At 41.6% G+C, this 24302-nt stretch overlaps 1 protein-coding gene across 5 annotated transcripts in view; it reads left to right on the plus strand.

Annotated features, from left to right (window-relative positions):
- The window catches only part of ano1a (anoctamin 1, calcium activated chloride channel a), a 287143-nt gene that overhangs the window by 94411 nt on the left and 168430 nt on the right, over positions 1-24302 (plus strand). For all 5 annotated transcript variants that reach the window (XM_070554713.1, XM_070554715.1, XM_070554711.1 and 2 more), the window contains exon 4: positions 10390-10488. In XM_070554713.1, the coding sequence (XP_070410814.1) occupies positions 10390-10488 (99 nt within the window). The remainder of the gene's footprint in view (positions 1-10389; positions 10489-24302) is intronic.

A 24302-nucleotide genomic window follows, 5' to 3' on the forward strand; every position in this document is an offset into this window, starting at 1 on the left:
GGAAGTTTCTTAACAAACTGCTATGTGTTTGGTGATCAGACTTCAACGCATGCTCAGATCTCCTCCCGTTTATTTTTAACCGAGCTGATGTTTTGTTGTATAATGTACAGATCTCTTTCAGAGAACTTTATCCATGGCAAATTTTTCTAAAACTAAATACAGGTAAGGCCAGCTTACCAAGACGAAGGCCTTCTCTGCATCAATGCTGACCAAAAAGGCTTAAATGTTGTTCTATTGGATATGATGTAGTATGTTCTAATTGGGGCTTTGTATACAAGCGCTCATTTCCTGAAAGTTCTTTGTATTTCTTCCTGTTTATACTGTATGGTTTTAGAATCAATGTCTCTTATCTTATATAGTGTTGTCCGCTCTTTGCTTGGAAATTGGCTGCCAGCCACCCCTACACATCAGAGAAATGTCTTTGTGTAATAAATCTGTGTTTTGTCCATCCATTGCCAAGTATATTCGACAGTTATCGGTGTAGATATGGTAGCCAATGTCATACCGTTTGAAAATCTGTCCCAAAGGGAGAAGATAGATGAAGAACAGAAGGAGCCCCAGGACAAAATTCAATTCAATTCAAAAATACTTTATTAATCCCAGAGGGAAATTGATTGATGTAGTAGCTCAGAATAATAATAATAATCAAGTCATCAAAGAGTTATTGTAAATTACAATGGCTGTTGGCAGGAAGGATCTCCAGTAGCGGTCAGTGTTGCAGCGAAACTGAAGAAGCCTCTGACTGAAGACACTCTTCCGTTGTCGGGCAGTCTTGTGAAGAGAATGCTCAGGGTTATCCATCATTTTCTTGATTCTCTGGAGAATCCTTCTTTGCATTGTCTCCTCCAGTGGTTCCACAGCCGTCCCCAGAACAGAACCAGCCTTTTTTATTAGGCTGTTGAGCCTTTTCAGGTCCCTGCTTCTGATGCTGCTACCCCAACAGATGATGGCTGAAGAGATTACACTCTAAACAACAGACTTGTAGAAGATGTGCAGCATCTTGCTACAGACATTGAAGGACCTAAGCATCCTCAAGAAGTGCAGTCTGCTGTGTCCCTTCTTGTAAAAGGATTCGCTGTTCTTTCTCCAGTCCAGTCTGTTGTCCAGGTGAACTCCAAGGTATTTGTATTCCTCAACCACCTCCACTTCTTCTCCCATGATGGAAACAGTGTTTGACTTAACCCTGTTTCTTCTCAAGTCTAAAATCATCTTCTTTGTTTTGTTCACGTTCAAGGTCAGATTATTGTTTCCACACAATGCCACAAAGCGCTCCACCAGCTCTCTGTACTCAGCTTCCTGTCCATCTCTGATACACCCCACAACTGCAGAGTCATCTGAGTATTTCTGTAGATGACAGGTCTCTGATTTGTACTGGAAGTCTGAGGTGTACAGGGTGAAAAGGAATGGTGAGAGCACAGTCCCCTGTGGTGCACCAATGTCACTGATCGCCTGGTTTGATGTGCAGTTCTTCTGCCTCACAAACTGTGGTTTGTTTGTCAGGTAGTCTTTAATCCAGGCAATAGTTGAGGCCCCCACCTGTGTCTTCTGGAGTTTCTGGCAAAGTACATCAGGCTGGATTGTGTTAAATTCACTGGAGAAATCAAAGAACATTACCCTGACAGTGTTGCCTGCTTTGTCCAGATGACAGTGGACTGGTTGAAGCAGCTGGATGATGGCATCTTCAACTCCAACTCCATGGCGATAAGCAGACTGCAGCGGGTCCTGATATGTCCTAGTTTGCTTATTCAGGTGGGCCAACAGGAGTCTCCAGAATCTTCATGATGTGGGATGTCAGGGCAACCGGTCTGTAGTTGTCATTGACAGATGGGTGAGTTTTCTTTGGAACTGGAACAAGGCAGGATGTCTTCCACAGGACTGGAACCTTCTCCTGGGCCAGGCTGAGGTTGAAGAGGTGCTGCAGAATCCCACAGAGCTGCTTTGCACAGGCCTTCAGTACCCTGGGGCTGACACCATCTGGACCTGCAGCCTTGTTCCTGTTCAGTCTCTCCAGCTGCCTCTTCACCTGACTTCTAGAGACAGATATGTGGGAGGGAGAGGTAAATGGGGCAGCAGCATCTCCTGACTTGGTTGAAGACAGATTTATAGAACCAGAAGAGTCCATGACTGTGTTAGAGGGCAAAAGAGCTGGCGTGTGACAGGAAAATGTTAGATCAGAGGAGGATGGGATGTCTGATTGACTGGGTTCAGGTGAGGAGGATGCTGAGTTTGTTCCTGAACTGAATCTATTGAAGTACTTGTTCAGTTCATTGGCTGTGTCCAGGCTGCCATCTGTGCAATCCTTCCTCTGCTTGAAGCCTGTGATCTTCTTCATCCCTGACCAGACATCTCTGGTATTGTTCCTCTGTAGTTTGTTCTCCAGCTTCTTCCTGTATGCCTCTTGCTGTCTCTGATCTTGATCTTCAGTTGCTTCTGTATACTCCTAAATAATTCCCTGTCTCCCTCCTTGAAGGTTCTTTTTTCTCATTTAGCAGATTCTTCAGTTCACTGGTGATCCAGGGTTTGTTATTAGCGAAGCATCTCACTTTTCTGGTGGGTATGATATTGCCCACACAGAAGTTTATATAGTCAGTGACACATCCAGTCATGGCATTGATGTCCTCTTCATATCCTTGGCAGAGAGTCATCCAATCTGTGGTCTTAAAATAACTCTGCAGGGCTTCTTCAGCATCCTGTGACCATTTTCTCACAGTTCTTCTTGTCACAGGTTGCCTCTGAACAAGTGGTTTGTATTCTGAGCAGAGAAAAACAAGACTGTGATCTGATTGTCCCAGAGGAGGTCTTGTTTTGGACATGTATGCATTCTTTACATTTGAATAACACAAATCCAATGTCTTGTTTTCTCTGGTGGAGCAGCTGACAAACTGTTGAAATGTTGGAAGTGTAGCAGAGAGCGAGGCATGATTAAAATCACCAGATATTGCCACAAATGCATTGGGGTGCTGGGTTTGTAGCTTAGTGACAATGGAACTGATGGCATCACATGCATTTTCAGCAATGGCTGAAGATGGAATATAAACAGTTGCCAAGACAACACTGATGAACTCTTTTGGCAAATTATATGGGTGACAACTTACTGCCAAGAGTTTAACATCTGGGCTGCAGAGATGACATTTCATTGAAACATGACCTGGATGGCACCATCTGTTGTTGACAAGCACTGCCACTCCACCTCCTTTTCTTTTCCCACTCCTTTTCAGATCTCTGTCTGCTCGTACAGTCAGGAATCCTGGCAGAGAGTTGCTGGAATCAGGGCTATGGTCCTGCAGCCACGTCTCAGGGAAGCACATAACACTGCACTGCTGAAACTGTGGCTGAATCCTTGAAAGGGCTTGGAGTTCCTCCAACTTGTTGGCCAGTGATCTCACATTGACCATTATGATCGATGGAAGAGATAGTTTGAATTTCCTCTTTCTCTGTCTCCATTTTGCTCCCGCTCTGCACCCACGGTTCTTTCGTTTTAGCTCATTTGGGATTTGTGGCTTCAGTTGAGGTATTATTTCAGCCTTTCCAATATTAATCAGCTGCTCCCAATTGTAAACCAGCTTGTGGCCATGGTTACGCATTATAACAAATGCTCAAAAAGTGAAAAGAGTGAAAAAATAGCAGAAAAATCCTCCAAGCTTCACAGCACCAGAAACAGAAAAGGAAAATGTCCAAAAAAATACAGTTTTTTTTTTTTTTGCGACATTAGAAGAAAAAATGTCCAAGAAAAGGCAAAACTTACAGTTGTGGTCAGAAGTTTACATACACTTATAAAAAATATAATATAATGGCTCTACTGAGTGTCCCATTATTTCTAAAACTCAGAGTTTTCTCTGATAGAGTGATTGGAACAGATACTTCTTTGTCACAAAAAACATTCATGAAGTTTGGTTCTTTAATGTCTTTATTATGGGTTAACAGAGAAAAGTGATCACATTTGCTGGGTCACAAATATACATACAGCAACATGATCTAGCAATTTAGGTGACTTAGAAATGTGTCAGTGAACTGAGCTTCATAGCATGGCCTCTTAACTTCTTATGAGTGATTATGAGTGACTACAGCTGGTGACTTCTCTTAGGTCAGGTAAATAGGGCTCATTGGATACAAACGCCCACAAACGCTACAATGGAAAAGTCAAAGGAGCTCAGCATGGATCTGAAAAAGCGAATTATTGACTTGAACAAGTCAGGAAAGTCACTTGGGGCCATTTCAAAGCAGCTGCAGGTCCCAAGAGCAACAGTGCAAACAATTGTTTGTAAGTATAAGGTGCATGGCACTGTTTCATCACTGCCAAGATCAGTGTAACGGAATCAAAGTGATGTAACTAACCAAAGTTGTATTTTAATACACTGTTAGTAGTTCACTTTTATAAACAGAAGAATAGGCTGTTTTTATCATCAGGGAGTTTAATTAAACACTCTGTATTGACTTTGAGACAATAAAAGAGAGAGAGATGGGATCGTTTGAGAATCTTTAATTTCTGAATTATAAATTCTAAACAATCTACCAGGACTACTCTGTGATGGATGAGAATGGATTCGGATGTTGTGTTGGTGCGTGTGTGTGTGTGTGTGGGTCTGGTTCAGATTCTCTAGGATGACGTAATCGAATCTGGTCGTCTTTGTTATGACTAGATATCACGAGGCTTATAAAGTGATGACATGAGCCGCTATTTTGCCGTGTACGTACCCAGTGGGGTCTCCCAAGTAGATCAGGAATTGCCAGGTCTGGAAACCTCGGATGTACGATGGAGCTGTCGGTGCAGCGGTCACAACGTTTCAAAACCCGTCTGGAGGGTCGGCCCGGTACGATTCAGCAGCGTCAGCAGTTGCTCTTATTTTGAAAGGACGTCGTCTGGTTGTTAAACGACGAAAATCTCCCGTTTCACAGTTCTTAGTTTAAAGAAAACGCATCCGGCCAGGCTGCGCTTGTCTTTAGGATGATGGTGAATAGAACTGAAGTCAAAATGGAACTGACTTAAAATGGCGTTGCCTTGTTTTATATCTCTGGATTGTTGATAAGTTTCAGTAAAGTAGATTGGACACTTGAAGTCAACACCAGATTCTCCTGCGGCAGCCGAAAGCTCTGATTGGTTGGAACAATGTGTCATGCGTTTCTATGGAGATGAGGATCAGTATGTCTGCACCGTAGTCCTGGTTTCATTAAACATAATTCATGACATATTTATTTCACAGATCATTCACTTGATTATTGTTGATCAACATCTGTTTTGCTTAATAATTTTAATCACAAATAAAGTACTTTGATTAAGTAAAGCTTCTTCTTCTCCTTCGGACTCTTCTGATGGAATGTAAACAGTCTGAGGAACACCCGACCTTGGTTTTTCTACACGGTGTTATTGTGCCCAGGGGCCAGCTGTATGGAGTTGACAACCATGAACTTCATAACCTTACATCAGGAAGAAAATGCAAGCTATCACCTGCTGCTGAGAGAAAATTGGTCAGGAGGGTAAAGAGTGAACCAAGAATCACCAAAAAGCAGATCTGCCAAGAATTAGAAGCTGCTGGAACACAGGTGTCATTGTCCACAGTCAAACGTGTTTTGCATCTCCATGGAGGCTGCCGTGCAAGAAGGAAGCCCTTGCTCCAAAAGCGGCTCCTTAAGGCTCGACTGAAGTTTGCTGCTGATCACATGAACAAAGATAAGACCTTCTGGAGGAAAGTTCTGTGGTCAGACGAACCAAAAATTGAGCTTTTTGGCCACAATGCCCAGCAATATGTTTGGAGGAGAAAAGGTGAGGCCTTTAACCCCAAGAACACCATGCCTACAGTCAAGCATGGTGGTGGGAATATTATGCTGTGGGGCTGTTTTGCTGCCAATGGAAGTGGTGCTTTACAGAGAGTAAATGGGATAATGAAGAAGGAGGATTACCTTCACATTCTTCAACATAACCTCAAATCATCAGGACGAAGGTTGGGTCTTGGGTGCAGTTGGGTGTTCCAACAGGACAATGACCCCAAACACACATCAAAAGTGGTAAAGGAATGGCTAAATCAGGCTAGAATAAGGGTTTTAGAATGGCCTTCCCAAAGTCTTGATTAAACCCCATTGAAAACATGTGGACAGTGCTGAAGAAACAAGTCCATGTCAGAAAGCCATCAAATTTAACTGAACTTCACCAATTCTGTCAAGAGGAGTGGTCAAAGATTCAACCAGAAGCTTGCCAGAAGCTTGTGGATGGCTACCAAAAGTGCTTAATTGAAGTGAAAATGGCTAAGGGACATGTAACCAAATATTAGCACTGCTGTATGTATATTTGTGACCCAGCAAATGTGATCACTTTTCTCTGTTAACCCATAATAAAGACATTAAAGAACCAAACTTCATGAATGTTTTTTGTGACAAAGAAGTATCTGTTCCAATCACTCTATCAGAGAAAAATCAGAGTTTTAGAAATAACGGGACACTCAGTAGAGCCATTATATTATATTTTTTACAAGTGTATGTAAACTTCTGACCACAACTGTACATATAGTCAACAGAGCTACTCAAACATGCAGCCACCCAGAGCAGCGCAGTTCCGGATGAAACCCTGCAGCAACCCCCCAGGTCAACGGAAGACGCACAAAAATACCTATTTGCCAGATAGAAACGGACCCAACCCAGGGCAGGATCCAAAAGACCGACCCAGCATTTTAGACGATCTAGCAGGATTTGGTATTCAACTGTATCAAAAGCTGCTGAGAGATCTAACAACAGCTGCAGAACATGTGACCCTGAGTTGGATGCTACCAAAATGTCATTCAGCACACAAATCAAAGCGGTCTTGGTGCTGTGTTGTGGTCTGAATGCAGATTGAAACATATCCAACAGTGCATTGTCCTTTATATGGTTCATAATCTGTGAAAGAACAGCTTTCTACAGGACTTTTGACTGGAATGGATCTTTCAAAATTGGATGCAAGTTGTTAAAGTTGTCTGAATGGTCCAAATCAGGTTTCTTTAAAATGGGCTGAACAACTGCTTTTTAAGATCCATAGAAAAAATACCAGAAACAAGTCTAGTGTTCACGATGTTTAGAGTGGCAGGACCAAGGACAGTAACAAGTTCACGTACCAACATCGGTGGCAGAGTCATCTGGAGAGCCAGTTGGTTTTACAGATTTGATCAGTTTTTCAATGTCATGAAGATGAACTGGGGCTAAATTGGAAAAGGTAGTCAAGGATGTTGGCTCCACTGTGCACGTTTGCCCTTGAGGCAAAAGGCTAAGATCTTGACCTGTACCAGAGAAGTGTTAGATCAGCCAGGAACAAATACTTTGCATGCATAATTTCTCAGCATCAGGGTGATCAGCATAAACTTTATAGCACTGGGAATTCCATCTTGTCAATAACTGAACCTGGTAGTGTTGATCCCTCTGTGTCATTGTGTGCTGAGCTCCAGACCTTCTTTCTTCACAAATTCCGGGACATTAGGGATAGTCTTGTGCAACCAGGATCTGGTTGTCCTGATGTACCACCAGCACCTCCCTCATTCTGTAACTTTACTCCCATATCTCTTAGTGAATTGTCAGATCTGATTGGAAATATGAAACCAGCAGGTTCTCCTGAGGACCCTCTCCCCCCGAGGATGGTGGGTGAGATCATCCCTATTTTGGGCCCCACAATTTTAGACATTTTTAACTCTAGCTTGGCCACTGGGGTGTTTCCTACTTCTTTTAAAAAGGCGGTTGTGCAACCAATTTAAAAAAAAACCTGGTTTAGACGGCTCAAACCTTGCAAACTTTTGGCCAATCTCCAAATTACCGTTTTTGTCTAAGGTCCTTGAAAAGATTGTCTATTCACAGATTACAGCAGACATGAATAGCTTTTCTGTAGTTGATGTGTTCCAGTCTGGGTTTAGGCCACTTCACAGTACCGAATCAGCCCTTCTTCGCGTGACCAATGATATCCTGGTGGCTTCTGACTCTGGGTCGCCTGTTTTGATCTTACTGTTAGATCTTTCTGCAGCATTTGATTCCGTTGACCACGATATTTTGCTGGATAGACTTGAGTCATGGGTAGGGCTTAGGGGGACCGCACTTCAGTGGTTCTGCTCATATCTGTCAAACAGAGTTTTCAAGGTTCAGTTGGGTAAATGTTCCTCTACATTCCTTCCACTTCCATGTGGAGTGCCGCAGGGTTCTGTGCTTGGGCCTCTCCTGTTTTCAATTTACATCCTACCCCTGGGTTTCATCCTGAGGAAATATGGCCTGGGCTATCATATTTATGCAGATGATTGCCAGATCTACCTGGCTTTGAACAAACCAGGCTCCCTCTCTCTTCTGGATCAATGTTTGGCTGAAGTGAGGGTTTGGCTTGCCAACAATTTCCTTAAGCTAAATGATTCTAAGTCTGAGGCACTCCTGATGACCCCTAACAAAATCACACACGTATCTTCTGATTTGGCCACTCTCCCTTTTGACCTCGAGCAGTGTGTTACCAACCTGGGGGTGAAACTGGGATACACACTTTTCCATGGGTCCTCAGATTAACGCAGTGGTCAGATCGTGTTTTATCAGCTGCGCAGACTAGTCCGCTTAAAACCGATCCTGAAACGAGCACACCTGGAATCTGTAATTCATGCTTTTATCACCTCCCGACTGGATTATGCAAATTCCGTTTTAATTGGCTTACCTGCCTCCGCTCTTAACAGGCTTCAGGTCGTACAGAACGTGGCAGCCAGGTTTTTAACAAACACCCCTAGAAGACACCATATCACACCTGTACTGGCACAGCTCTACTGGCTACCCGTAAACTTTAGAGTCAAGTTTAAAATCCTGACTTTTGTTTTTAAGGCCCTGAACGGTCTGGCTCCGGATTACCTGTTGGATCTTGTCACTCGTTATGTGCCAAACCGGGCGTTGAGGCCTGCTGATTGCCTGCTGCTTCGTGTTCCATCAATGAAATACAAAACGTGGGGGCAGCGTGCTTTTGTCTATGCTGCTCCGACACTCTGGAATGCTCTTCCTCTTTCAGTGAGGCTGGCACCATCCCTCCTCCGGTTCAAGTCGCTGCTGAAGGCTCACTTTTACGACCAGGCATTTTTAAATCACTGACTTTTATTATTTTATTATGTGTCTTTTTATTGACTGTGATTATCTGCCTTGTTGTGCATTTTATTGTTGACTGTGTATTGTTTTATATTGTGTTTTTACTTTTTATTCTGTACAGCACTTTGGTCGGCTGCCATGCCATTTTTAAATGTGCTTTATAAATAAAGTTGATATGGTATGGTAAGTCTAGTTCCACTAATCTTATTTAACCCTTTCACGCATGATTTATGAAATCTTCAACCATGATTTTTTAAACCATTTTTTCATTCATTTTAAGGTATGACTTAAACAAATTTTATTTTTTGTAATATTTAATTTACAAATAATTTACTACATGCCTACCACAGTGGACAGCGTGTGCCCTGAACATGAAATATGTTGGCTTGACTTCTAGATTACAATGGGGGTGCTCAAATGCAATGAAGTTGTCGGCAGCTGTGCTTAATAGCAAAAAAGAAAATAATAATTTTGAGTAGCTGTCCATTGTAGTGACCATTATGCAGGGCAAGTGTTTTCATCACCTTGGTAATGAAATATGGATTGTTCACCCTGTAATGTGCTCATGGACCACTAGGGGTACGTGTGCCTCTGGGTGGGAATCACTGCTCTGTCAGCATCCACCATCTGATTTGTTTATTTCCGAAGCCTCATCATTCATCCCTGCAAAAGACACATGCTGTAAAGTAACTTATTGCATGAGCAACACTATGACCTGAGCTGCTGTTGTTTAAAACTGCATTCTAGGAATAGATTTTAGGAAGTTCTGCAGACTTCAGGATGCATGCCTCCAGACTGGGCCTGAAGTAGAGGCCTCTGTAGCATGAAGGAGTCCAGTTTCCAGAAAGCAGGGAGATGCTGTCTATCTGTGTGAAGGTCACCATCAGCAGCAGGCTTATCTAACATCCTCCTCAAACATCTAATAGCTGCTCAAAAGAAAACACTCTTCCCAAACATCTAAAGGCTGTGGCTTCAAAACATTCATATCAACATTCCTCCAGTTAACTATTAACAGGATACAAGCTGAGTTATTAATTAAATGAAGAGAATTGGGTTCTCTGGTTCAAAAGAACCATTGAGAAGATTCTGTTTAATGTGTGAGAGCTTTGTTTATTTATCCAGAGCCAGTGGTGGTGGGGTGGTGGTGGTTTGGGGGGGGGGGGGGGGGGGGTCCCTTATGTAACGTTACAGACTGCAGACACACTGCCATAGACAGCAGGAGGTGAGTGTGAGCAGAGATTTTCCTCCAGACTGAGGTGTAAAGCTCTTCTGTGGTCTACACACCGCCCCATGTCACTGCTTCCCATCTGATAAGTCACCTGTCTGTTTCAGAGTAAAATCCCTGGAGTTGGCTTTGTAAAAGTCCATGCACCTTGGGGTGTTCTGTGTCGAGAGGCTGAGTTCATGAAGCTCAAGATGCCAACAAAAAAGGTATTCATCCCAACTCAACACTTTACTATCCAGATGTTACAAAGTTAATCTTCTCTTATTTTTCCATCTGTTGACCATTTGTCATGTAAAACCAAGCCCCCATAATTCGGGTCTGGAAATGAAGCAAAACAGGAAGTAACAAAAATTGCAGTTCCACCCTCATCTGCTGGGGGCTGGGGTCAGAAGCGAGCAAATCCTCATTGACTCCCATGTTAAAAATACCAATTTCACAGCAGAAATAAACATGTTTACAGCCTAGTTCCAAAACATGTTTTAGGTTTAATAGATCTAGTTTACACTCATGACAACTCTGAGGGGGTGAAATGTTTCTCACTCTTTTGTTTAAATGTATGAAAAGCCTAAAATTCTGAATAATTAATGAGCATCAGACCCACATGACCACAGAGCTAGCTCTGTGGAAAGGCCTCAGCCTGAGCCTCGGTCTGGCCTGGAAACTGTTCCGCCATTTTCAGTCTCTCAACTTAGACCATTAGTTGTGCCGTTTGTACGTTCTTTTTTTGGATATTATTTGTACAATTGTTGGACAAAATGACTTGCTGTGGCATTAATTGCACTAATAGAGCGTCCAAGGAGTCTCCACTTAATTTTTTTTTTGGTAAGTAAAATTATATTTATGTATTTTAGGTCACTGCCGAGCTGAGCTTAGATTTTAACATGTACTGTTTAACCATGAAATTTAAATGTAATAGGGTAAACCCAGTGCATTTAACATGATGCTGCATTTTTGAAAATGAGTTGAAATATGACATGTTGGTGGAGCTGGGTTCCGACTGTCGGTATGGTCTCCCTCCCCTCAGCGGCAGCTTGTTACTGTGGCAAGCCAAATGAGCATTTATTCTGATATCAGGATATCAGCCAGAATTGTCATGAACATGTAAACCATTTCTGTCCACTAGTTAACTAGTTAGCCATGTTTGTGTCAACTAGTTAAATAGTGACCGCCTAAATGTCAACTAGTTAACTAGTAAGGCCTAAATTCTCTCTAGTTAACTAGTTAAAATGTTTAATATCTTACTAGTTAACTAGTATTGCTCAGTGTGTTCACTAGTTAACTAGTGGACAAATCAATGTCCACTAGTTAACTAGTTAAAACACATTTAGTTTTTACTAGTCAACTAGTAAGGTACAAAAACTCGTACTAGCTGACTACTGAATGTAAAAATCCCACTTGTTAACTTTGCCCAATTTGGCCAGCCGCTTGAGCATTAATTCTGATATCTTGTCAACAGGTCAACTAGTTAACTAGTGAGGGTCAAACTGTACACGCTAGTTAACTAGTGAACACATTTTGACCTTCACTAGTTAACTAGTTGACACAAAAATGGCTCATTAGTTAACTAGTAAAGGCCAAAATGCATACCAGTCAGCTAGTTGAAGGTATTTGTGTCTCACTAGTTAACTAGTCAAGGTCAAAATGAGCCCACCAGTTAACTAGTGGGAGACGAAAATGTTCACTAGTTAACTAGTGAACACATTTTGGCTTCACTGGTTAACTAGGTGACACAAAAATGGCTCACTAGTTAACTAGTAAAGGCCAAAATGCATACCAGTCAGCTAGTTGAAGGTTTTTGTGTCTCACTAGTTAACTAGTGATGGCCAAAATGTGCACACCAGTTAACTAGTGACAGCAGAAATGCCCACTAGTTGACAAGTGAACACATTTTGGCTTCCTAGTTAACTAGGTGACACAAAAATGGCTCACTAGTTAACTAGTAAGGGCTAAAATGCATACCAGTCAGCTAGTTGAAGGTTTTTGTGTCTCACTAGTTAACTAGTGACAGTTCAAAGTGTCCACATGTTCACTAGTGAAGGCAAAACTCCTAACTAGTTAACTAGTTGGAGTAGGTCAGTGCCACTAGTTAACTAGTGAACCATTAATGGCTCACTAGCTAGCTAGTTGATTGTAGCAGGCTCACTAGTTACCTAGTTGATGCATCCATTGTCCAAACTAGTTAACTAGTGAGGACATAAATGTATACTAGTGAACTAGTTCAAGCCTACATTCACACTAGCTAGCTAGTTGCACAGAATTCTAATTAGGAGGCGGACAATTTCTCAAATTGAGGCTTTCTATTAGCTCACTATGTTAAAATAAAATATGACAACCAATCACAGTGCGGAATTTTGCAAAATCCCACCCCAAACATTTGCATGCGGCACACAAGTTAACATGCTGGCCAGAGGAACCTCAGCTAGTGAACTAGTGGCTTCAGTGTGACACTTACATGTAAACTTGTGAAGGCGGAACTGCTCACTAGTTAACTAGTGAGGGTACAAATGTCCACTAGTTAACTAGTGAGGTGCAAAATAAGTGTCACTAGTTCACTAGTGGGCCCCAAAACGCCCACAAGTTAACTAGTAAGGTGCGGATATGCTCACTAGTTAACTAGTGAGGTGCAGATTTGCTCACTAGTTAACTAGTGCGCCCTTAAGCGCCCACTAGTTAACTAGTAAGGTGCAAAAAAGCATCACTAGTTAACTTGTAAAGTGCAGATATGCTCACTAGTTAACTAGTGGGCCCGAAAACGCCAACTAGTTAACTAGTAGGGTGTGGATTTGCTCACTAGTTAACTAGTGAGGCGCAGATTTGCTCACTAGTTAACTAGTGAGGTGCAGATATGCTCACTAGTTAACTAGTGAGCATATCTGCACCTCACTAGTACCTCACTAGTTAACTAGTGAGCATATCTGCACCTCACTAGTTAACTAGTGAGGTGCGGATTTGCTCACTAGTTAACTAGTTACATCTAAAAACACATACAAGCTGACCATTTTTGTCCACTAGTTAACTAGTGGAACAATTGAAATTTCACCAGTTTACATGTGTGGCAGTGCAGCAGCTCACTAGTTAACTAGTGCCTGAAACACAAATTATGCATATTCTAATGAGAAGGCGGGCAGAAGACTCCTGTTGGGTATAAGAATCCCACCCAGTCTAAAACGTATGTGCTGTGGCCTCGCAATCACATACTGATGGGTGCCCCTGAGCACCAAGGCTTGCACTCATTAGTCATGGTTTGACACCTACTGGTTGGTCGTTGCGGCGGGTTCGAATCCCGCAGATGGCATTCCGCAATTGCTGTAACATTATTTATTTTATCTTTGTGTTGTAATGTTCAAAGTTTTATTGTTTTACTGCTTTTATTCCCCCCTCCCAAATCAAGTAAAGCACCTCGTTTGGTGTTGTGTAAGGGAGATCAGTTGGCGAGTTCAAGTCCCATAGAGGAAAATTGGAATTTAGTGTGCCAGTTATCTATTTTATTGTAGTTCATTTTTGTTTGGTATTGAAAGTTTGGTATTGAAAAAGGCTATATTAAAAATAATTATTAATATATATTCATCCATCCATCCATCTTCCCAAGAAATAGATCAAATGACACTGAGGGAAAAAACTGTAGTCATTTTGGAGAGGGTGCTCGCTGCAGAACCACAAAGGCGGAGCTGCACGCCGCCCATTCACGCAAACTCAGCCTAGCCCACTGACTTCCGTTTTTGTTTTCAACTTTATCGCAAACTGACCTGACCCACATGAATTACGGCTGTTACTAGTTTACAGTCGTTAATGCTATGTTCTATGCTCCAATTAAACAAGATAAATATAACTTGCTACATGACAAAGACTGAATATATCTCAAAATGAAAAGGTTTCTTTTAACGAATATCTGCCTACAGCTGGTCTAATAAAAGTGCTGTACAACAGCACTTCAGTCTATTGAACGGCCTCTGGTAGTCTAGTGGTAAAATCGTCTGAGTTGGTTTTTGCTTTCCCCTCAGCTGATGCTGGTTCGATTCTCGGTGGGGTCATCAGCAGTCTATTTAGCCACATTCAATTTGTTTATATTTTAGTTGTAATGTTTCTTTTCAGCAAAATATTTATGTCGCTAAAAGTTCTTTGAATTTGGTCGTTCCTAAACAGCATTTTAGTTGAAACTCTGCTCACAAATGGACTCACACTGGCTAAATAAACGAATAAATAAATAAATAAATAAACATATGTTAAACGGTATACCAGTAAATTGTTGTAAACATAGTACTGGCAAGTGTAGCTAGAAATGAAGAAAAGAGGTTGTAAACTACCTAAAACTTACACTACTGGGAGGCGAAACAGCATGTCAACCTGACTCCATAACCACTACACCACCACATCTGTTATAAATCATGTGGCGTTACATGTAATTGTGCTGCCCAGTGTGTCTCTGAGATGGGATGTATGGTTTATTGGCAGTGTCTCAGTAGAAGTCATTTCAGAAATAATTTGTCAGAAAATTCACAGAATATCCAGATTTGAGAACCAAGACCAGACCCGCTTCAGGGGAGGAGACCAAATTGAAGCTGAGATGGGAGGAAAATGCATGAATGAGGCTAAAAATGGCTTTGGCGTGTTTCTTATGAGGAAATGACAATATAACATGTTTAAAAGTTCCAAAAGTTAGATTTTTAATTATATGGAACCTTTACAAAAACTGTTCAATTAACTTCTCAACTCCGTCCTCAATCTCGCATTTTTTAGCTACAACACCCTCTTTGGTTCCAGAATGCTATCAAGTCTGACAACTGGAAGGAATTAGACTGACTCTGATGGAATGGGCGGGGCTGATTCTGGAATGGGCGGGGCTGACTCTGGTGCAGCTCCACCTTCTGGTGCAGCTCCGCCTTTGTGATTCTGCAGCGAGCACCACTTGTTATTTTGAGCTAGTACCAGAAGACAGTGTAACCTTTTTTAGTTCTCTCCAGTCAAAACAAAACTTTAGACTTTTTTTCTTTTTTTAATTTAACAGGGAACAGCAATCAATTGAACAGGGAACTGCAACCAGTAGTCACACAACAAAATAAAATCACACAAACAAAATAAAGTTACTCTCCTCTTTTCTTGGTGTCTGAAAAGTGCAGGGAAAACCATCAGACTCCAGTCACCCATCGAATGGACTCTTCACCCTCCTGCCCTCTGGGAAGCGCTACAGGAGCCTATGGACTAAGACTACCAGGTCCCGAAACAGTTTCTTCCCCACAGCTGTCAGACTCCTAAACTCTGCCTGCTGACATAACACCCCAAACCAGCAGCACCCTACATAAACTCTGTAGAAACAAGAAAGCCCCGCAAATCGACGCAGAGCGTCGCGGGATATGCCTGACTGGTCATATATATTACCTCTCATGACACTGACCTCTGACCCTATGAGCTTGTGTATGTGACAAGTTTATTTACCTTTGATAGGGAGTTATGACCTCTGATTTTGTCAAAATCCTTCAACCCGCTCAGGAGATATTGCACACAAAAGCCAAATTTTCATATATACGGCCTCACACAACCTTGACCTTTGATCCTATGAGGTTTTGTACCTCATGAGTTTATTTACCTTAGATAGGGAGTTGTCACCTGCGATTTGGTCAAAGTATTTCAACCTGTTCAGAAGATATTGCACACAAAATCCAATTTTTCATATATACGGCCTCACACGACCTTTACCTTTGACCCTATGAGGTTGTGACCTGATCAGTTTATCTACCTTTGATAGGGAGCTATCACCTCTGATTTGGTCAAAATCATTCAACCCATTCAGGCAATTTTTGATATATATATGACCTCACACAACCTTGACCTTTGACCCTATGACATTGTGTTCCTAATCAGTTCATGTACCGTTCATAGTAATAAAATACACAGGCGAGGGTCCGACTCTCTGGAGGACGCCATGTTGGATTCTATGTTTATTTAGCTGTATTTATGGTTTTGTTGGTGGTTTTTGACTCCTTTGAAAACTGTGCATCAACACTCTTCTTCTTCCTTTTCTTGTGTGTTATTTGGCGGATGGCACTCAACATAAAAAGATGCATTTCTCAAACAATTAATGTATTGGAGCGTGAACCAGAGTCATTAATCTCATATCCTAATTTGAGAGTTACAGCTAGAGTCCAGAGGGTTTTGTTGGCTTTATGAGCATTAGTTAGTAAGGTCCTCACTTGAACAAAAAATACAGCTTGTTTGCAGTGACTTTGGTATTTACTACCCCCCATTGCCAGAAATCTACACACTTTCCCTTTAAGCGCGTTGTCTCTTTAAGACTGGTCCTGGGTGACATTGGAGTTTACAGCGAGGCCGTAGAAATTATCTGTCTGGATATTTATTGTGGAGATTAATGGACTAAAATGGGTTGCTGCACCGTGACTGTCTTCTCCTTTTTTTGGAGAGTAAAAACTATATTTTGGTTTTTAAATGCTGCCACTGCACCGTGTTAAGAAATCATATTACTGGTTGGTTCGAAATGGGTTGAAATGTTCACATTTCTTCTTTGCTTTACATGCTGATCACTAAAGCGTGCTTTAATTAATATTACGTTTTCTTAAAACGTAAGAGCAAACAAGGGGGATTTTAATTGACAAAAATAATAAAATCAGCACATTTCCAAATCTGAGTGAAGTTGGCCCCCCCCACCTTCTTCAAATACAACAAAAGTGGTATCAAACCATTGTGCTACATTTGTGCTGGTTTGTGCTGCAAAAATTTTTGTTTGTGCTACTATCGTTTTCAAGATATTAATAAAACTTTCTGTAGGTCATCAGAGGTCAACCAGCCCCCCCACATAAATGGAATCAAACAAAACTGGTGTCAATCAACTGTTCTACGTTTGTGCTGGTTTGTGCTGCTAAAATTGTCGTTTGTGCTGCTTCTTTCTTGAAGATATTAATGAAAATGTAAAGGTCAAAAGGTCAACCAGCCCCCCCACCTTCTTCAAATCCAACAAAAGTGGTATCAAACCATTGTGCTACGTTTGTGCTGGTTTGTGCTGCAAAAATTTTCGTTTCTGCTGCTTTCATTTGGAAACCAAAAGTTTCTAGAGCTCAACCAGCCCCTTTCTTTAATGTTTAATCTTAAAGATATTAATAAAATTCCATCCATCCATCTATTCGCTTCCACTTATCCTTCTAAGGGTCGCGTGTGGGCGCTGGAACCTATCCGAGCTGTCATAGGGCAAGAGGCAGGGTACATCCTGGACAGGTTTGCCAGTCTGTCACAGGGCCAACACAAGGGACAGACATCCATTTACACTCGCAGCTATGGGCAATTTGGATTAACCAATTAACCTATCCCCACAAGCTGCATGTCTTTGGAGAGAACCCACACAAACACGGGGAGAACATGAAAACTCCACACAGAAAGACCCTGTAACAGTGCTAACCACTGTGCTGCCGTAATAATAACATTAATTAACATTGATGAAGAAATGTAAAGGGGCATGCCAGTAGGTGCGTATCAGTTTATAACTAGATACGGTATTTTGAGCCAATAATCTGGTTGTGGATCACTGACTACCATGTTTCTTAACATTACCTTACTCCATCTAGTGTGCTACCAGCAGGGTATATGGTAAAATGCTAACAGTTGTTAAAACATTAACCTAATAATATGTGAACTGTAGCTTTTAAGTAAAATGCTAATATTAACAAAATTGCTGTCATTTGGATGTGGGCTGTCATGAGCAAGTTGTATAAAATTAACATACACAGGAGTGCACTTCAGTGACTACGTTTACATGCAGCCAATATCCGGGTTATGATCACGTCAAGGTCGGTATTCAGGTTTCTGAGTTGATCAGAATAACCCATTTACAAGCCCGTTTACAATAAATAGAAAGAGTTCAATTCAATTCAATTCAAGTTTATTTATATCGCGCCAAATCACGACAAGAGTCGTCTCAAGGCACTTCACATAATAAACATTCCAATTCACAGTTCATTAAGCCAATCAGAAATAATGTTTCCTATATAAGGAACCCAGCAAATTGCATCAAGTCACTGACTAGTGTCAGTGACTATACAGCAATCCTCATACTAAGCAAGCATGCAGCGACAGTGGAGAGGAAAACTCCTTTTTAACAGGAAGAAACCTCCAGAGAATCCTGGCTCAGTATAAGCAGCCATCCTCCACGACTCACTGGGGATCGAGAAGACAGAGCAGACACACACACACACACACACACACACACACACACACACACACACACACACACACACACACACACACACACACACACACACACACGGACAAGTAATGTGTCTACAGTTATATTATGCTGTCTTAGTAAATATTCTATTTGGTGAAAGATAAACTTTATTATATTTATCCTAGTGGATCTATAATTAAACGGATAAACTAGTATTAGCACATCAAAAGTCAAGGAAACCAAAAAGTTATTATCAGGAGAGAGAGAATGTTTAAGTAGTTAGCAGCAGTGTGCTAGTCGATGGCCCCCTCCATGAGGCCACCACAGCTCAGCATAACGTCGTTCTAGCTTCTTCTGGGGAGAAAAACACTTACAGAGAAAATAAAGTTAACAGCTGAAATTGCACAAAATAGTACAAAGAGCAAACTGTAGAAGAAAGAAGTAGAGTGTGAGAAGTGGTCAGTGTATCCTCCAGCAGTCTAAGCCTATAGCAGCATAACTACAGAGATAACTCTGGATAATCTATCCTATTTAGATGTAGGCATGTTGGAGGCAGGGCAAGGGAGAGCCGTCTTTACCGACTGTACACTCCACCTCCCTCTACTCCCCCACTTGTCCAGATTTAGGCTAACATCAGATTTTAACCATAGGCCCTATCAAATAAAAATGTTTTAAGCCTATTCTTAAATGTAGACAAAGTGTCTGCCTCACGGACTAAGGCTGGGAGCTGGTTCCACAGGAAAGAATCCTGATAACTAAAAGATCTGCCTCCCATCCTAAGTTTAGATATTCTTGGAATCACCAGTAGACCTGCAGTCTGAGAGCGAAGCGCTCGGTTAGGAACGTATGGAACAATCAGATCACTGATGTATGATGGAGCTTGATTATTAAGAGCTTTATATGTGAGAAGAAGGATCTTAAAATCTATTCTGAATTGAACAGGTAGCCAATGTAGGGAAGCTAAGATAGGAGAGATATGATCTCTCTTTTTAATTCTCATCAGAACTCTAGCTGCAGCATTTTGGACAAGCTGAAGACTTTTAACTACATTCTGTGGACTTCCTGAGAGTAATGAATTACAGTAATCCAGTCTTGATGTAATAAATGCATGAACTAGTTTTTCAGCATCACTTCTGGAAAGTATGCTTCTAATCTTAGCAATATTCCGAAGGTGGAAAAAGGAAATCCTACAAACTTGTGTAACCTGGGATTTGAATGACATGTCCTGGTCAAAGATAACACCAAGGTTCCTTGCTTTGTTCGCGGAGATTAATGTAATGCCATTAAGGTCAGGCGATTGGCTAAGCAATTTCCTTTTCTGGATTTCTGGTCCAAAGATGAGAACTTCCGTCTTGTCTTGATTTAAAAGCAAAAAGTTTAGAGTCATCCAATTTTTTATGTCCTCAAGACAAGCCTGTAATATACCCAACCGATTAGGTTCATCAGGGTTAATGGATAAATATAACTGAGTACCATCAGCATAACAGTGGAAGTTTATCCCATGCTGTCTAATGATTTTACCAATTGGGAGCATATATATAGTAAAAAGAATTGGTCCAAGCACTGAACCCTGTGGTACTCCGCAAGTAACCCTGGAGTATGAAGACGATTTGTCATGTACGTTTACAAAATGAAATCTGTCAGACAGGTAGGATTTAAACCAGCCTAACGCTGTTCCTTTGATCCCTACAACATGTTCAAGTCTTTCTAAAAGAACATTGTGATCAACTGTGTCAAAGGCACAATAGAAAGAGTTACCTCTAACTTGCATAACCCGATTTAAATGCGGACGTTGGGGTAGCGTCAGGACGTATGGACTACGTCCAGACGCAATATGCGTCTTTTCCAGTTCTTCTTGTTCCGGTATCCGTGAAAACAACAACATGTTTCCCAGTTCGGAAGAGATAGCGACCGCGTTCGTTTGTGCTTTAGTTTCTTCGTCACTCCAAAAGTGTGGTGCTGTGCCGCGACTCGCCATGTTGCTCCCCACTTGTTGTTTACTTCCGGTGTTCTGGCGCATACAAGACGTCTCGCTACGCAAAAGACCAAGATTCCTTGCGAACAGAGCATGTGCAGAACACATGCTTTGATGGGGATATCCCGGTATGCGTTTACACGACCAAACATTCGGGTTAGAAAAGGGTTACCCCCGGTTATGAGCATATCTGGGTTTTTGGCTGTGTTTTCAAGGACCTGCGGAACCGGGTTATTGTGAATATTCGGGTTTTAAAAGGGTTACTGGCTGCATGTAAACGCACTCAGTGATTCAGCAAATCTGAACTCAAAGGCTCCAAACAGCCTGCAGAACTGTGAATCTTATGTAACTGTCAATGTTACCTGAAAGGGCCAAACTATATTTTTTTGCAAGAGTCAAACTTCTGTAGCCATGGTCACAAAGGGCTATTTAATGAGTGGTCTATTAAACACGTGTGGGATTGACACAGACACAGATTTATCTCAACAGAGCATGGATTTATCTACAAGTATTTTGATGATGAGCAAGGAACATTGACTAAATTTTGTACTATCAAATGAATTTTGAACTAGATCTTGTTAAGGATAAACTGGTACAACTCTGCCAGAAAAAAACAAACGTAGCGACCTGTGTTTGGTTTGTGATCACAAGGGGGTGCTATCATACACATTCTACTTCTGAGAGAAAAAAACAAGAGTTGAAGAAAACATGTGCTAGCTATCTTATCTGCATTTTTAAGCTAGATTCCATGAGCAACTAGCCTGGCAAGCCAGATTAAATAAATGTATTATTTAGTGGCCATGCTCCATTGACGGCTCTCGGTTGTGGGGCGGGTTCTACCGTTGTATTTCAAATGATCTCCGCATTCCACTGGACAATGAATGTGACATACTCTTGTTTCACTCTGTTGAATCATCCCACCCACCAGGCATATAGAGAGTGCCCTGATTGGCCCACAAAGCGGATAAAGCTCTGTGATTTGTTCACTAAGCAGATAGAGCACTATGATTGGCCCTCTATTATGGACCAATCACAGCTCTTTTTGTGTTTGAAACCCCTCTAGAGAGCTGTGATTGGCTAGACAGAGTCCTGGTAGGAGCTGCTGAGGTTCCAATGGAGCATGCCTAGACCAAACTTTGCAAAGCAAAAATTGGTCTAGTTCACTAGGCTAATGAGCAACAGCAGCACAAACGATAATTTTAGCAGCACAAGCCAGCACAAACGTAACACAATTGATTTACACCAGTTTTGTTTGATTCCATTAATGTGGGGGGGCTGGTTGACCTCTGATGACCTCTAGAAATTTTTATTAATATCTTTAAAATGATAGCAGCACAAATGACAATTTTAGCAGCACAAACGTAGAACAGTTGATTGACACCAGTTTTGTTTGATTCCATTAATGTGGGGGGGCTGGTTGACCTCTGATGACCTCCAGAAATTTTTATTAATATCTTTAAAACGATAGTAGCACAAACGAAAATTTTTGCAGCACAAACCAGCACAAACGTAGCACAATGGTTTGATACCACTTTTGTTGGATTTGAAGAAGGTGAGGGGGGCTGGTTGACCTTTTGACCTTTACATTTTCATTAATATCTTCAAGACAGAAGCAGCACAAACGACAATTTTAGCAGCACAAACCAGCACAAACGTAGCACAATTGATTGACACCAGTTTTGTTCGATTTAATTAATGTGGGGGGGCTGGTTGACCTCTGATGACCTCTAGACATTTTTATTAATATCTTTAAAATGATAGTAGCACAAACGAAAATTTTTGCAGCACAAACCAGCACAAACGTAGCACAATGGTTTGATACCACTTTTGTTGCATTTGAAGAAGGTGGGGGGGCTGGTTGACCTTTTGACCTTTACATTTTCATTAATATCTTCAAGACAGAAGCAGCACAAATGATAATTTTAGCAGCACAAACCAGCACAAATGTAGAACAGTTGATTGACACCAGTTTTGTTTGATTCCATTAATGTGGGGGGGCTGGTTGACCTCTGATGACCTCTAGACATTTTTATTAATATCTTTAAAATGATAGTAGCACAAACGAAAATTTTTGCAGCACAAACCAGCACAAATGTAGCACAAAGGTTTGATACCACTTTTGTTGAATTTGAAGAAGGTGGGGGGGCCAACTTCACTCAGGTCATTTCCAAGCCAACTGCGGTTAACATTGGCACGTCGGCTTGAAAAATATCTCCTTTTTGCCGTAAATAACAGACATTTCATAGCTGTTGTGGGTTATTTATGTGTTCATCAGTGCTTGAGAACTGTAACTTTGGGGAGCGGGTCGTAATTGTGGGCTTTTAATGCGGTGCTGTCTGTGGCGAGGTGTTGGTAGGGTCTGATCGGAGCTGCAGCCAGAGCGTTTCTCCCGACCAGCGGCTGCTGGGAGCTGGTCCACGGTGAAGCAGCCCACGCAGCCAAACGAGGGCTTCCCGGCTAAGAGCTGACCGCAGCGGCCCCGACGACCGCGGGCCAGCGACCCGAGAAATAACATGGGGAGTCCTGCTGCTGCCTGCTGTTGTTTGTTTTCCGTAGTAAATACCTGAATATGCAGGGACTCAACAGGTCATTCAGTTGTATGGTATCATTCAGATGATCAAATGAAATGTTGCAACATTAATATCAGTTTACCTGATCTTGATCAATAATCACATTGATGAATTGGTGCATGAATAACTACAGACCCTGCTTCCTGCAGCAGCTTTTTCAGCTCTAGATTTATGATTTGCTATTTGTATATTTCAACAAATAAGACGGAAATAGCATTAATTATTTAGATTTATTTGTGGATTTTTTTGTCGATGTTGACCCTGTTGTGTCTCAGTTCATGAAGCTGTTTTCAATGTTTCCCGCGATGCGAGCAGCTGATTGTGCAGCAGATGGCCGCGGACATTATCAATTTCGAAGTGAGCATGTTTCAGAACTCTGCTCTGTGGATTCTGGTGGTTCTGATAACCACCCGCTAGTTCTGGATCAAGAGAAAGCCTGCTGTGCTGTGCCGATGATTTTATTTTGCGAGGATGGATTGAGGAAGGGGGACACACATGCTTAAATATCGACTGTCGGCAATGATCAGATTCATACTCATAAATTACTTGTTTACATGTTTGTGTGTGTGTGTGTGTGTGTGTGTGTGTGTGTGTGTGTGTGTGTGTGTGTGTGTGTGTGTGTGTGTGTGTGTGTGTGTGTGTGTGTGTGTGTGTGTGTGTGTGTGTGATAGATAGATAGATAAAAACTTTATTAATCCCTCGGGTGAGTTCCTTCGGGAAATTCAGTGTGTGTGTGTAACTCTGCCCACTAATCCGTTACGTATTTTGTTTCTTGTTGACATAAATACAAAAATTATGCAAAAGAAAAGAAGTGAAATAATGTACAAAACTAAAGTATATGGACCAGGATCGAACCCACGACCATCACCATTGCAGGCAAACGCATTAGCCACTAGACCACAAGCACTGGATGCTAAATCCCCTCGCAAATTCCTACCTTCAAAACATCATGAGTGCTGGCAGGCTTTACAGCAACGTGTGTAAAATAGAGCCTTTTTTATTATTATAAACTTGTCGCTTCCGTACAAATGTGAAACAATATATCTGACGGAGATTTCTGCGGAGTTTCTGCACTTTCTTGTCAACAGAAACAGACATGCTGTCTGCCGCTGCCTTCCGCCTCCAGGCTTTTTCAGACTATTAACTGAAAACTAAAGACTGCACACGTTAACTGAACAAAGATTACAGCAATACACCACAACTTTCTCGCTACAAATGTCGTCAAAACATATTTATATGCTCAAACAATCTTAGTTTATCAAATTTTCTCTTAGAACAGCCTGAACAGAGTCCGCCATACTTTCT

This window comes from Nothobranchius furzeri, chromosome 9, assembly GCF_043380555.1.
Source record: "Nothobranchius furzeri strain GRZ-AD chromosome 9, NfurGRZ-RIMD1, whole genome shotgun sequence".
Classification (NCBI taxonomy): Eukaryota; Metazoa; Chordata; class Actinopteri; order Cyprinodontiformes; family Nothobranchiidae; genus Nothobranchius; species Nothobranchius furzeri.